At 57.7% G+C, this 15,644-nt stretch overlaps 1 protein-coding gene across 4 annotated transcripts in view; it reads right to left on the bottom strand.

Annotated features, from left to right (window-relative positions):
- Positions 1 to 15,644, bottom strand: part of KLHL29 (kelch like family member 29) — a 278,870-nt gene that overhangs the window by 44,256 nt on the left and 218,970 nt on the right. For all 4 annotated transcript variants that reach the window (XM_053667055.1, XM_037143412.2, XM_053667054.1 and 1 more), the window contains 2 exons: positions 10,138 to 10,279; positions 7,027 to 7,539 (listed from right to left, as the gene is read on the bottom strand). In XM_053667055.1, the coding sequence (XP_053523030.1) occupies positions 7,027 to 7,539; positions 10,138 to 10,279 (655 nt within the window). The remainder of the gene's footprint in view (positions 1 to 7,026; positions 7,540 to 10,137; positions 10,280 to 15,644) is intronic.

Genomic DNA, 15,644 nt, shown 5'->3' with positions numbered 1-15,644 from the left:
CCTCCGGGGAGAGGTCTGTCCCTCCCAGTGCCTGGCACAGTGTCTGGGACACGGTGTGCATCACTGCGGGGTCTACCTCCGGCAGGAGCCGAGACCTGTCTGAGCATGCAGCTGCACACTGCCCTGCCGCTTCCGCCTATGAGAAGCCAAGCGTGGCCTCGGCACACAGTAGGTACCTAATAAACCACACACAGTAGTTGCACAGTGAAGGCTTGTGGTATAGCAGCGAGGGAAGTGACATGACTCAGGGCCCTTCAGTGGCCTCTGGGCGTCTGTGGTCTAGGACCTGGCAGTGATCCCCGCTGGCATCTGCAGAGCCACCGCTCCCGTGGGACCGTTAGGGCCAGTGCAGCATTTCCGACCTCGAAGGTGCTCAGCAGAGATCCTACGCTCTCCTCACTCCGTGTGCTCAGCTCAGCGAGGAGAAGGCCGGGGGTCCTGGCTCTGCCCCTGTTCCGCTGAGCAGCGGGGCCCTGAGAGGGGGGTGCCCCGGGGGCTGGGGTGGGGTCACCTCCCGCTCCTAAGAGGACATGGTGCCTGGGTGGTCCGGCCGCCTTGCTGCGTCTCTCTGCTTGCCTGGTTCACTCATCATCAAATGATCTGTTAACAAAACCGTTAAGTCCAGACAACCCTCCAATTAACGATGAACAAATCCCTGAGGACGGAGCTCGGCGGAGGGCGGAGGCTTTCTGCGGCAGGGCCGGGCAGGCCCGGTCTGTCCGAGTGAGGAGGGGAGGCCTCGTGCAGACGGTGGCTCGGATCCCAGAGGCTCCGACACACACACTCCCTGGGGGAGGGGGAGGGGGGTTTGGTGCTGGAAAGGGGAATGGCGGGGGAGGGGGCCTGGGAGTGTGGTGCCCGATCTGTGTTGAGGGTTTCTGCCAATCAGATCTGGGAGGTTATTCTGGAAAACCTTGTTTGGAAAACAATGTTTCTTCTCCAGGATTCTTTAGAAATGACTGGGGTGACAGTAATGTCAACAGCTAACACTATGGGGGCTCTCTACGTGCCGGGCGCTGTGCTGAGACCTTGTACATGTCGCTCAATCCTCCGTGCACGTCTGCGGGGAGGGCACAGTCATGTGTCCGCATTGCTGATAAGGAAACCGAGGCTTAGAGACACCAGCTCACGAGCGCAAGTTCACTGAGGGAGCTCACAGTGAACAAGTCCACTGTTCAAGTTCACAGTGGAACTTGAACTCCGCCCAAGCAGTTTGGTGCAGAACCTGGGCTCCTGGTCGCCTCCCATGGTCCTAACCAGTGCTCTCTGCCTGCAGCCTTGCTCGGTTGGTTGATCTGTCCCATCTACTGACGTGGCCCCTGCAGTGGTGGCCTGGGCACCCTGCTCTCAGGCTGAGGGTTGGAGGGTGCAGAGACCCCCTGGGGGTAGTTAGGAGGAGCCCTCCCCAGACAAATCGTTCCTGGAACCAGGGGGAAGATCCCAGCAAAAGGCATGTTGTTAGGGCCACACTGGAGGTCAAAGGTTACAACAGGAGCAGAAAGGCAAGTTTCTTCAGTTCAGGGGGCACCCCTGGGAACTAGGCGTTGCGAATATCACGATGTTAATGACGTGAATGCAATCTCCCGAGACTCTGGAAGGCAAACTGGTTTTTGGCTTTGCCACATTTGAGCCCCTAGAAGACCACAGACATAGAAAGATGGCCCTGGTACCAGTAGTGGAAGTAATAATAGCAGACACTGTCACAGTGGTTACTATGTGCTAGGCACCATTCCCCAGCTTTATGTGAAATAACTCACTTAATCATCACGACAAGTGGAAGAAGCAGGTTCTATTATTATCTCCCGTTTATAGTGGCAGAAACTGAGGCAGAGTTTCAGATCCCACGTGCTCTGGCCGCAGTGTTTGGTGGAGGTGTTTGGGTACAGGAGTAGATGGACTTGTGTTCCCAGAGGTGTGGGACAGGGATGAGGGGCTGGCTGTAGACTGAAGTCCCACATGGGGCACCTTCCCACATACCCGGGGCCCCTGAGGACAACCAGCTCGCACAAAGGGAGAGAAGTCACAGAGCCACGCGGGCCATTCCCAGCTCAGTGTGTTGTGCTTTCATCCTGCTGTTCGGCGTCCCTCAGAGCCAGGCACTGGCTGGGAAGCTGGGGGTGGCATGGGAATCGGACAAAGTTCTTGCAGGCAGGCCCCGCCCCTGAGGCTCACAGTCCTGTCGGGAGCGTGACCCAGGAGTAGGTTGTCTGCCGAGGCACAGAGCACAGCTGGGTGGGAGAGAACCCAGGGTGGGAGAGAACCCAGGGTGGGAGAGGACCCAGGGTGTGCAGTGGCTGCAGGGCAGCCTGGGGGCAGAATGACAAGAGATGCAGGGGCGGGCAGGGGCCAGACCCTGGAGCACCGGGTCAGGGGCTGAGAATCTGAGCAGGAGTGACCGGACTGACCTGTGTTTTGCAAAGACCGCTCTGGCTGTGACCTGGAGGTCACCACTGCGGGCCAGGGGACAGACCAGTGATCCAGAAGGGGCAGGATCTGAGGAGTTTTCAGACTCAGTGTCCGGTGAGGGGGGTGGGGAAGGGTTAGGGTTACGGACAACTGCAGGCCGTGACTTTGAACCCCTGGAAGGATGTGTGGCGTCATTTCTGAGCCAGAGACACAGGACGAGCAGGTCTGTGGGAAGGTGATTTCAGACTGGACGTTTCGAGCTCTCTGAGCCAACCAGGTGGGGGCAAACGGCTCTACCGTGAAGTCCCAGCTTCATCTGGGATATTTACCGCAAAGGCAGCAGGGCGCCCTGGCACTGCAGGGGGCAGGGGAGGGAGATGTGAGGCCCATGGCTGGGGACAGCTGTCCTGAAAGCCCCTGCCAGGGAGCCGCCCCATCCCTCTCCCTTTCAGGGAAGGAAACACGAGGTCCCGTTAAGTGGCTGGATCAGGGGCTGCTGCCAGCTCTGTGAACAAGCCTGGGCTTCTTCCATTTCTTCTGCTCTGGGCTGCAGGGGTGCGGGGCGGGGGAGGCCCTGGCTTTCCAACCCTTCATGAGCTTCTTTCCTGTGCTGAACTCTCCCGACCTGGGCCACTGCCGACAGAACCCCAGTTTTCGGTGTCTGTGGTCTCATGAACTCCTAGGCTGGATGAGGGCAGATGAGGGAACGGAGGCTCAGAGAGGTTAGGAGACTTGCCCCAGTCACACAGCAGTTCACTGTGCCTCAAAGTATCTTTAGCAGATCCTGTCTGTGCCAAGCAGGAGGTAGTGTGAGGACAGATGGACCTCCATGGGGGGGAGGTCCAGAGGCGAGGAGGGGACGTGAGGGGGTGTGGAACCACAGGAAGGGGCCGCATGCATCCCACTGCATGTGCCTTGCCCGCAGCCCCCAACTCTGGGCCTACAAAACCTAATGTCAGGATGGACAAGCCGCCCCACTGCGCGTCAGCTTGGACTTTGCTTTTGGTCCAGAACACGTGGAAGCAGGAGAAGCCTGGCCTCTCTCTCCCCGGAAATGCAGGTGGAAATACAGCAGCTTTCCCGTGGCTCACTACGAGGCCCCGGGTCTGGGGCTTTACCAGGTCTCTTTGCTACAAACAGTCCTTTTTGAAAGCAAGGGGGTAGAAAGAATGACATCAGTAAGTTGGACCCTGGCCGTGACAGACGCAGCTGGGCTCATGTGGTGCTGGGACAGTGACCTTAGACGTGAGGGTTTCAAGGCCTGAGGTTGGCCACCACCTCTGCCCGTGGGTGAGCTCAGGGTTCCAGTTCAACAGCAAGACGAATGGCTCTGGCGTTTTCTAACAGGATACAAATGGAACTAATTCTTTTTTCCTCCCTTATCACTTTGCACGCATGAAATCTATTTTAATTAGCTCTCAATACACAACCTTAAAAAAGTAAGAAATCCCACAGATTGCTCCCACCCCCACATGATTCTTAGAAAAGAAAGATTTATCGTGTTTCTTAAGCAAATCTATATGTGCTCAATGCATTTAAATAACACTCATTAAAGCAAACTGCATGCAAGCTGCCTGCTAGTGACAGACGACAGACAGTCGCTTGACCTATTGCAAATCAAAATGCATTTCCACGCTGCCGTTATTTTTCCACTGCTTCAGTTTTACATCAAAGTCCCAACACCCTCTCGGGGAAGGCGGGCGAACACCAATCGCCCCAACTGAAATTTTAGCTCATTTGATTGGAAGATAAGTACAAGACACAAAATGTGAAATTTTAAATCAGGGCACTAATGACGTCTAAAAATACTAGGGGCCCATCCCTCTGGCTGGCAAGGCCTGCTCTTCACGGATGAGATTTTTCCATAATTACTCAACCCCGTGAGAGCCCAGGTTGTCACGTCAAGCAGCAGTTGGGGAAGTTGCGGGACTTTAATGAGCTAGATCTCAAGGCGTGCCATGGTGGATCTTATTATAATGCTGGGCGAGGTCTCAGTCAGTGAGCAGGAGGAAAGGAAGGTTCCCTTTTTTTTTTAAGTGGAGTTCAGACCAGTGTTGTGCCTCAGCGCAGTGCCTCCTGGTACCCGCTCGGAGCTGGCTGTCTGTCATTTAGGAGTGTGAAATCCACTGGGCTCCGGAGATGCAAAATCCCGAGGGGCAGAATTAAAAGTGACCCAAATCCAAACCCACACGGTCTTGTCAAAAATATGATGCTCACACGGCAAGTTTCAAAGATTTGGTTTCAAAGTTCGGTTTCTCATTTGAAAAAACATGCAGCTGTTTGACATTAGATCTGACAGACAAATGATAGCTTTAGCAATAAAGGCTTTTAGGATTAGAAAGGAAAGGAGAAATGACTTAAAGAAAAACCCCAAAGCCCAACAAACCCGCCCAGGCCTGAGTTTGGAGGCATTTGTGTAGGCACGTTTCACTGAGGAGCTAACTCAGCCCACGGTGGCCATAAACAGAGAAGTGCGTGACATGCAATGTCTGGGGAAACAGCTAGCTCTCCGGCTGACTCTGGAAGTCTGCGTGAGAGTCGTTGGGGGCTGGAGCTGGCATCGGGTGGAAGGGGGATCCCCCCTGGCTCACCAATAGTGGGGGTGTGGACACCCCATCCCTGGCCTCACCTAGTACTGAATCTATACTTTGGGGCTGGAAGAGGGAAGCCCGTCAGGGTCCCTCTTTCATCTCCCTTCCAGTCCATGGGCTGGGACCCTCCCATGTCCTCCAGCCCCACAAAGAAGTTACAGGCTGTGTCTCCGTGATGACCGCTGCTGCGGGACCAGCAGCAGTTGGCCTCTGCACTGTATCTTCCTGGTCGCAGGGAGTCAGGTGCCTGAGCTTGAAGACACGGACCCGTGCCTGGCAGTTTTGGGGAGATGGCTCCTGGTTCCCTGCTGAACCCCAAATGAGGGACTCCAGTCCAATCTAGGCCAGCTACCTTTTCTCAAAGAATGAGTCCTTTTCCTAGACGCGTGTCTGAAACCCGGCAGGCCTTCCATCAGCCCCAGGAGGCTGTCCGGGTGGGGGCTACGCTCCCCGTGGTGGGGAGGAGGGAGCTCGCCCAGAGCCCCAGGCTTTGGCAAGGCCTCGGGAGCAGCTGGGACACCCAGTGCCCATTGTGTCGAGTGGGCAACACAGAACTGGGGGTAAGTTTTTGTTTTTTTTTTTTAAAGGGAAAGAGAGCTTAACCAAAACAATTCAAACTAAAAATCAATTTAGTCAATTAAAAAAAAAGCTCTTAAACAAAGCGAGAGTTTACCAGAATTTAGATGTAATTTCCTATAATTTTGTCATTTAAAACTAGTGCTGATTTCCAAAACAAAGGCAGTCAGGGGGTTGTTAGGTAGGGAAGGAAACCCAGGGAAGACCTAGACCCAGACTTGTGGTCGGGATGCCGGACGAGGCCTGGAAACCAGCCGAAAGGATGGAGACAGAGATTCATGAGAGCAGGCGGGGACGGGAATGGCTGGTTTGGAGCAAAGCTCTGCTAAGGGCCCCTGGGATGCCATCTCTAGGAGGCTGAGAATCGTGCTCAGAAGCCCACACTTCCTAGGTCCATCTACCCTCCCCTTTCACAGGGTCCTGGATGCCCCGCAGCCAGACTGCCTGCCTTGCACCCTCCTGCTGCACCTGGGTCTGGGCCTGGCTGCCTGTGCGCTGCTGCCCTCCCCCCACAGCAGGAGCAAGGCCCCTGAAGCTCTAAGGGTCAGGTACGTCTGGGGCAGGTGAGCCCTGCCGGCTTCACATCAGTGGCCCCTGCTCTTCTTCCTCACTCGACCTCCGCCTCCCCTGGTCCTCCCACCCGCTCCTGCATCTTGCTGGGCAGACCCCTTGGACAGACGGCAGAGTGGGGCCTGCTGGCTGGGGCCCTGCGCCCTGACCCTCGCGGCCAGAAGCACTCCCGATGCGCTCCCTTCTCCAGGCTCTGTTCTCAAGGACCTGCCTTGAAAACCGCTGTGGACCGGGGCAGGTGGTGGTGGTGGTGGTGGGGTGGTGGTTAACGAAGGTGGGGCCTGGAAGTGCTTTTCCAGAGCCTCAATGAGCCACCTGAGTCCTTGAAACAAAAAGCCCACCTGGCTCAGGGTGGTCTGGGAGAGCCTCCCAGGCCTCAGCAACCACCCGAGGGGCACCCTCATCCGACGTCCCACGGCACGATGGGCGGAGCTTGTCTGGGGAGGGACACAGGCAGCTCCTCCCCACCGTCCTCGTGAGTGGGAGACAGAGAAGGGCCAAAGGAGCCATTCCTTGGAGCCCTAAGGGCGACAGATGGTTCCTGCTCATTCTGCACTCAGCCTGGGCTTGGGGTCAAAGGTGAGATGACCCAGGGCTTGGACCGGAGGCAAAAGGACCCTGAACTTGGCAGACTCTTCCCTCCGTCCTCTTCTGCCCACTCACACTGCCTGACTTCCGTGTCCTGTCTTCTGCCTTCTCCTCTGCTTCCTCTGTCTGAGGCCCCGGGGAGGCCCCAGGGCAGCCTCCGGGTGGGAGCAGGGACGGGGGGGCCAGTAGGGGGCTGCTGGAGGGCACAGGCCACCAGGAACCGCATTCCTGTCCATGCTCTGTGTGGGGAGGCACAGACGCAGGCACACGGGGAGCAGGTGGCAGCAGGACTTACCTTTGGGGTGCCCGGGGTCGGTGAACTCATACTTCCCCACACCAATGGTCCGCAGCATCTGCAGCCCGTGGGCTGAGTCGGTCGCGGGGGGCCCATTGGTGGCAGGGGCACCGCTGGGGAGAGTGGCCGATGGCTGGGCTGGCGGCGGTGGCGGCAGCAGGGGCCCTGCCATATGACCGTTGCCCACTGTGGCGGGTCCCGGGCGGGCCACCTGTCCCACGCCAGGCAGAGTGGAAACGGCCAGGGGCTGAGGGCTGGCATACAGGGCCTGGGCAGGCATGTTGACCACCACGCTGCTCAGTGGCTGAGAGGGCGGCTGCGGGAGCGAGTAGTGGCCCGGCATCAGCGGGAGCTGAGGCCCCACGTGTGGAGGCAGTGAGGGGGTCACCCCGATGACCGGGGCCTGGACGTTCACGGCGGGGCTGAAGGTGGGAGGCTGGGCTACGCCGTAGGAGTGTGCGATCAGGGCGGGCTGGCTCCCGGCGGCCACCGTGGTCACCCACGGCCCTGTGCCTGCAAGGGAGAAGGAAGAGGCGTCATCCGCAGTTTCCACATTCACTGGGCCAACACTGACTGCCCCAGGGCCTGGTCCGGTCGCGGGGTCACAGGGGTGGGACCGGAGGCCTGTGCCCCGGACCTGTGATTGCAGCAGCACCAGCCAGGTGGCGGGGAGGCCTCGGAGGAGGGGACGCAGTCCACCTGGGAGAGGCTGGAGGCAAGAAGCAGGGAGAAAAGAGGAGACACCTTCAAAGAGGGCCGGCTTCAAACCTCGGCTCTGGCCCGGGGCAAGTCGCATCTTCTCTGAGCCTCCTTCTTCCCAGCTGTTGCTTGGAACCAGCAACACCTACCTCACAGGTCTCCCGGGAAGAACTGAATGAGGAAAACGCGTCTAGTGTGCGTTAAATGTTCCATAAATGCTGGTATTGCTCCTTCCTTTCAGGAGAGTGAGGTCTGGGAAAGGGTGGGTTCTTTTTCTTCTTGGCGGGAGCCCGGGGCTGGGAGGCAGAGCTGGGGGGTGGGCAGCGTGGGGAGGCCGAGGGGCTGCTCCCTGTGGCTCTGCTGGGGGGCCAGGCGACCTCTGCGTGGCCAGCCCTGGGGGAACTTGAGAGACCGTTTTGCCCCCAAAGGAGATTGTGGTTTAACAAGGCCCCCTGAGCCGAGCTGACATTGAGGTGGGTCTAGCAGGCTTGAGAGTGACACCGGAACATACTGACCATGAGGGGCAAGGCCAGTCCGGGTTGCCTTTGACCAAATGAGTGTGGATCTAGGTCTCTGTCACCTGAATGTCACTGTAGTTTTCTTGATGCCTCTGGAGTGGCAGCACAGATTAGGTTGAGGAGCTGAGGAAGGAGAGTTGGGGGGGCACTCAGGACCCCAGCCCCAGAGCCTGGAAATCGGGGCTGGGAACTCCCCTCAGTGATCAGTATCTTCTGGTATCTTATTCCCTCACAGATTTTGAGGCAGGGGGAAGAAGCAAGATGGCAGGGCAACTATCCAACCACCAGAGGGCGCTGTCCCCGAGGATTAGTCCAAAGGGCACAGTGGACAGCCAGTCTTGGAGTCAGCGCTTTACCCTCCTTCTGCCCTCCCTCGCTGAGTGACCCTGTGCACAAGACCTCTCCCCAAAGCAGTTTCCTCATCTGCAGTGGGACAGCAATGCCACCAACTGGACAGGGCTGCTTTGAGCATTGCGATGACCAGGAGCAAGGCATGGAATCCACGTGCAACAAACAGTTCTGATTCTGATAACGAGGGAAGCCGGAGGAAAGTAGAAGCCGACAAATGTCGGTGAAGGAGTGCCAGCAGGATTCTAGAGCTGGCTGCTTGGGGAGACTGTCCCCCAGCCTGAAGAAGAGGAGGCGGTATCACCGTGGGCCAGCCTGGTGTCTTAGAGACAGGCACGTCCCCCGAAGCTCAGTGTTCTCCAGGATTAGCCAGGGAGCCCGGAAAATGCACAGGAGCTTCAGGGTGCAGCGGGTGAGATCTCAGGGAACTCCGTGGGGGAGACACAGAGGTGCCGTGCTGCAGAGATGGCTGATTTGTGAGCCGGGAATGGCCCTGAGGACGATAGACACCTAGAGAGAGGTGTCTAACGGTGGGAAGCACGCCCTGCTTGCCACTGTCATCCCTGATTTGGATGACAAATGGAGGACATCGTGATTAAGTCTGCAGGTGACATAACGTTGGGAGGGTCAGGCACAGGTCAACAATGAAAGCAGGAACCTAAGAGATCCTAAGGGTCACCAAAAGGCATTGACAAGGTCTTGCCCTTGAGTCTCCACACCCAAGGGCCTCCCCAGGTCGAGAGGAGAGGGACAGGCTCAGAGTGGCCACATGACAGTATTGGGACCTTCCTGCCGAGACAGCATGTGACGTGGCTGCCAGCAGAGCCAAAGTGGGGAGCTGCAACAACCCTGGCAAAGGGGCTGAGAGAGGGAGGGGCAGGGCTTCCTCGTGGTGGGTCATTGGGATTGTCATTGAACAAGGTGGTGGGGCGACTCCTCTGAAGGTGACGGGACTAGGAACAATGGGCTTTGGGGCGTGGCTGGAGAACGTGGGTGTTGATCCCACGGAAGACTCAGTGTGGGGAGGATGGGACCCCCAGGTATCTGTAGGGCTGTGCTATGGAGGGCTGAGTGGATGGGTCTATGTGTATCCCAGAGAGGTCTGGGACCCATGGGGGACAACAGGGAAGGCTTTTCTTGAGGTCACAGCTGTCCAAAGAAGGCTTGGGGTGCCACAGGAAGGGGTGAGCAAGCCCCCAGCCCCATTCCCATGTAAACAAGGCAGAAGAACTTCCCAGGAAGGTGTGATTTGAGAAATTTGTTATGAACCAGGGCACTGACGTTTGGGAATAACTAACTATTCAAAATAACCCTAAGCAGATTCACAGTCACTCTCTGTCCCCTGCTTTCTCTCAAACACTTAAACACTTTCCAGAGTAGCAGAGACAATGCTCACAGCGCCCCCACCCTACTCAGCCCAGCCTGAGGTCTGGGCTGCCGCAGGCTGTGGGGTGGTGCCTGCCGAGCAGCTGGGGCCCGGGGGGAGGCCCTAACACCCCTCCCAGCCCTGGCACAGGTGTCTCTGTCCGTGGGAGGAGGTACACACCTGGGTTGTCACTCTCCCTCATCTGTTTGGAGGGCGGCTCATCAGTGTCCCAGGGTGTGGACTGATTGATGGGCGTCTGCCCCCACCGGATGCTGGTCGTGAGTCCCTGGGACTGACCGTCTGCTTTGGAGATGCCGGGAGCCTGGGGAGAAGCAGAGCATGAGGGTGAGCACAGCCTGGCGAGGGTCCCGCCCTGGGACCCACCTCCCCATCGCCCCATCCCTCCCACCAGCTCAGCAGTTCTGCTGCCTGAGCCACGGGGCTGGAGGCAGAGACCTGGCCTGAATCCAGTCCCAGGGGAAATTGCAGAGCATTTTGGCACAGCAGTGACCTCCGCTAAAATCCAGCCTCCAGGAGCACCCAACACAGTTCCTCCCTGGCCACCCTCTGTGGCCACTCCCTCCACTGAAGCTACCACAAAGGAGACAGCATTCTGCCCGGAGATGTGAAGTCCCCCGGCCCCCGGGTCATTAGTAAACTGCAACAACATCCATGGGCGTGTGCTGTGTACTCAGCCCGGACTCAGGGCCACCGTACCCCTGGCCCTTTGACGTGAGCGAACGGCTCTGCAACGCTCAACTACCAGGCTCCATCCTGCCCCCACACCCGCCTCAGAGGCCCAGTAAGTCCTGCTTCAAAGGGGACATGGGGAGGGTGGGGACCCAGGCTAGTGGCAGGACAGCTGCCATGCTGCCGCCAGGTTGGGGAGGAGGGAGACAGCTGTACCAGGCCTCTGGGTTCCTCATCCCTCCTGGAGGGAAGGAGGCAGGCTCCCGGCTCAGGGGTCCGACGCCCTAACTTAGATATTTCGAGCAAAGAGAACATGAACCTCAAGGTGCCACGGCCCTCAGGACAGCACTGGTCTCCCCGAGCCACAGCCTTGCAACGGAATATTATAGAATCGTTGCAGACCACATTCACTAAGAGTTCTTAACGAGATGGCGAAATGCTTACACTGTAATGTTAACAAGAAAAGCAGGACGTGAAAAGACACCTCGCTGTGCAAACGACACGCGCAGGAGGGAGAAGGTAAAGCGTTAGCAGGGGCGCTGCCCTGGGTGAACTGGCGTTCTCTTGTCTGTAGTTTTCTGCGTTTGCCGAATTTTCTCCTATGGCCGTTACCATTATTATCATTATAATTACAGAGGGGGTCAAAGAGGATTTACAGTTGTTTGTATGGAAAATCATACAATAAATAACAACACAAGAATAAATCCTGTGTTTCACGTACTCACAACTGTAAACCTGCTTTTGTCCACCCTGTATAATAATAATAATTTAAAAATCAAAAAAACATGTTGGGGAGCCCCAGCCTGGGATGAGCAGGATATGGCTTCCGGCAGTGCGACCAGAGCCCAGCAAGTTTGGGGGTGAAGAGTGAGGGGGCAGGACAGTCACAAAAGGCCAAAGGAGCTCTAAGGGGCAGCTGCAGACCTTTCTCGGGTGACCTCTGACCCAGCAACCCGGCTGGTGGGGGCGGGACAGGCGGCGCTCTCTCCTGGGCCTCTCCGACAGGGACACGAGGCAATGGGGGTGGGGGGTTGTTGGCGGTGGGTACCAGCGGAGGGTGGGCATACAGCTCTGACTGGGGCTTTGATGCCTAAAGCCGAGGACGGCCACAGCGCCTGCACTGGGGCCTGCTGGGAGCTGCGGAGCTGCGTCCCGTTAGGACGAGAGGGCACTGAGCTAATTGCATTAGGCGGCCTTTTATCTCTGGCCTGCGTTTCAGATGCTTCGCGTTATCTCTGGCCTGCGTTTCAGATGCTTCGCGTCTGTGAACAGAGTGGGAAACAAAGGGAAAGAGTGACTCTCCGCAGGAAAGAACAATTCAACAAACAGGCTTCCTTATCAGAGGCTCCTGCCCCACTTTTGTCTGTGGGGCAGATGGGAGCCTGGGGTGGGTTGGAGGGGTGGGGATTTGGCCGCACCCCCCGACAGTCTTCCGGAACTTAGGGAACAGTGCTGTGGCTTCTCCGCCGCTCTCTAAATAGCTCTGCAGCGTGCCCTGTCTGCAGCCCCCGTGTATTGCCAGGTTCTCGGGGTGCTGGTGGGTTCAGAGGCACAGAGGTTGCTTCCCGGTAATCAGAGGCTTCCGAGGGGGAGGAGCCTGTGTCTCATCCAGGGCCCTGATTGGGGTGATTGCCCTTCCGAAAGGCAGACACCCCAGCCTCATCAGCTCCCTCCTTCGCTGTAAGACCGGCCCCTCCTACCAGTAGGGGGCGCTGCAGCTCCTCTCTTCTACCAGGGATTTCAGGAGGCCTCCCTGGGCCAGAGGCAGGTTTGGTTCTCAGGGACCGCCTACGGTCTCATCTCTGCCCTGCCGAATCAGCCTCCAGGGCCCTGCCTGGCACCTTCACAGGGGCGGGGAGGGCTCTGGAAACCAGGAGGCCCTGGGCCTGGTTCTTACGGACCAGACCGACGGCGCTGCCTCCAGCAGAGGCGGCTGGGGTCTCCCGCTCACAGTAGGCCCCCAGATTCTGAACTCCACAACTTCGGGAGGTCCAGTTTTCCCCCCAGTGTTGGTTTCAACACACTCCCGCCAGCTCAGTTGCTTGTGCCTGTGTTGGTTAGTTGGATTGTTCAATAAACAAGCACTGGGCTGGGAGGGGGAGCCCAGCCCTGCTCCGGGGTCACTAGTTCCAGCTACCTATGCAAACAGAAGGCAGCTGGGGTGCAGGGGCTCTGGGGCGCTGGGCGGGACTGGGAGTGGCCCCAGCTGGTTTGCTGTCTGGCTGTGTCTTTCATGAATATTACAAGTGTGTTCTTATGTACGAGAAATTTGTTCTGCTGTGAGAAGAAAAACAGAATCTTTTTTTTTTCCCTTAGGAAAGATAAATAAGGCCACTTGTATTCTACCCGGCACTAGGAACTTCTGAAGCTATGAGCAACTTGCAGTTCAGGAATTTTTATTTATTTTATTAAAATAACGACCTGAACATTCCGTCCTCTACGCCTTCCAGAGAAAACACAAACATGGCTGTGTGCTTTGCCGAGGCGCCGGGCGCCCAGGTGGCAGGGGGACACCCGGGGGCGAGTCAGCCTGGCCCGACCTGGGCCGGCATTGCTGCAGAGGCTCGGGGTCCACAGGAAACTTGTGGTCCCGGGTTCTGAAGGCTCCTGGGGCACCGTGTGCAGGTCTGCAGCTCCAGCTCCGAGCTGGCTCCTGCTAAGCCTTTCCCCCATGACCCAGAGTTCAGAGGCCCAAGACTCCACCAAAGGCTCTCCAGGTCCCCTGCCTCCTGCCCCCCCCCCCCCCCGCGCCTCCCCCAAATGCCAGGCCTCCTTGAGTTCTGCTTCTTGCCAGGGGCCTGCCTGCCCACGAGAATGGCACAGAAACCAGGCAGGACAACAGCTTGAGCCGGGGTGGGGAGGAAGGTAGGGCTGGGAGAGCCTCCCCTTGCCCCCTGCCACTGCCACAGTCTAGGACCATCACTGAAGCCACCCAGATATCTGGCCTTTCCCTGGCGTGCCTGGACGTGCTTTTCCTGTGACACGATGACACTTGGCAGAGAGAGGTAGACAAAGAGAGCCCTCCTCCTGCCTGGCACCTCGAAGTGGCCCGATCTGCCCATCATCCAGCGGAGCAGGCTTCTCTTTGCTTCCCTTTAATGAGATGCTAATGAGATGCATCATTAACGTAGCAGCTTTTAAACCTCGGCTCTTGTAAATTTTCAAAGGTCACATTTTTACGGTGGCTGACAGCATCCTGCTTCTTGCAGCGACTGAAGAACACTAAAGACCCTGGTCCTTAATGGATGAAAAAGTCTCCGAGGCAGCGGCACGGGCTGAAGTGCCCGCTGGGTGCCAGTCGGGGGGCTGGGGAAGCCCCTCCCACAGCAAGCCCCTCCTGCAGCAGCCCCCTGTCCCTTGGTTGTACTCTACTAGCCCAGGCAGAGCTGCTTACACATTGCCCTTGGAGCAGTGCGGGGTGGGGGGGGCTGGCTCCACATGGGGGGAGGTGTGCAGGGCGCAGGCCTTGACACTGCTGTCATTTGTGTGGTGCTGACAGGCTGGCGGGGACTGCCTTCCGCCACATGTTACTGAGGACAAACAGCCCCACCCTTCTCAGTGACGAGCCCTTCCCCTCCATGGAGCCCAGAGTCACCCAGGCCTCACCCCCATGAAAGCGGTAAGACAATGCCTCCCTGCTCACCCTTGGCGGAAACAGAGCTGGATGCCAGGGCATTGTGATGGTCAAGGCTTGACTCCTGCCCTTGAGGAGTCTGTGCTGGTGGGATGGGGCACAGCTGCACCGAGGACCCTCGAGGATGACGCAGGCTGGGACAGGAACCACATGGCCATGACACTGCGACACGACGCCAGCTCTGGGCCCCCCCTTTTGGGAGGACTCGCAGCCTTGCTCTCTCCGACCAGCCAGAGGTCGGATGAATACCACTGAGTGATTCTAGTCAGCACCAGGGGCCCTCGGGTGGCCCTCAGCCAGGCCCTCTCGGAGTGTCTGTGCACAGATTTGTGAGCTACCGTAAAATGTTGTTTAAAGCCACGAAAAACAAGAGGATACACAGTCTACTGTACATGTGGCAAAAGATCAAAAGTCCTTTGCCTGGTGCTCTCGACACACGACACCACAGTTTTGTTGGCGTCCCTTTGTGTCCCACCTCCAGGGGAGGGTCGGGTGCGCAGGGAGGCGGCAGCGTAACTGGAGCAGAGACTGCAATTACATGAATACTAAAACTCCAGCCAGTGCAACCTCTCCCAGCGGCTGGGTGGGGGGGCGGCAAGTGGCCTTGCATGAAAACGGAGAAGCCGTGGTGACCTGGGCAGACCGCACTCTGAGCTTGCCCCGAGTAGGGGTTCTCCAACATGAGTACTTGTAAGTGTCTGGGGGGAGGTTGTGAAGAAGTCATGTTTCTGCATCCACCCCCAGAGCTTCTGCCTCAGAAGGTCTAGGATGGGGACCCCTAAAGGTGGCTCCCAAACAAGCCTGCCAGGTGTTGCCAGTGGCCCGTGGACCTTGTTCAGAGGCACAGTGACAGTCTTGACCTCCAAGGTCCCAGGCCACCTGGGGCCCTGACAGGGTAACCTCAGAGCTGAAGCTGCCGGGCAGGTCCTGGCTGGGACAGATTTTTGCGTCCTGCTGGTGTGGCTCAGAGGTGCCAGTGCCTTGGTCATGCCGTCTCCATGGACTCCTGTCCTCGGCCTAGGTTCCAAAGGGCCAGGAGGACAAGTTGACAGACACCAAAGCTATAAATCTGGGGCCTCTGGGAAGAACAAATTACATTTATGAGTCTCTCGGTTCCCATTTCAGGCTACTGATCTACAAAACAAGAGGGTAACTGTGGTTAAAGTCCCACTGGGGGTCGGGGGATGCTCTCTGGAGCCCCCTCCTGCCCTCATTAATGAGGCTGCCCCCTTCGGTCCCCTGGCCCCAGGCCAGTGCCCTTGGTCCCCGTTTGGACCAGCACCATAACGCACTCTGGGGCCCGATGAAATTTCTAATAATACTAACCAATGATGTGTTAAATTGAGATACTTCTGGCTCGAAC

This window comes from Artibeus jamaicensis, unplaced genomic scaffold (assembly GCF_021234435.1).
Source record: "Artibeus jamaicensis isolate MK-2021 breed Jamaican fruit bat unplaced genomic scaffold, CSHL_Jam_final contig_465, whole genome shotgun sequence".
Taxonomy (NCBI): Eukaryota; Metazoa; Chordata; class Mammalia; order Chiroptera; family Phyllostomidae; genus Artibeus; species Artibeus jamaicensis.
This window is presented reverse-complemented; position numbering and strand designations above follow the sequence as displayed.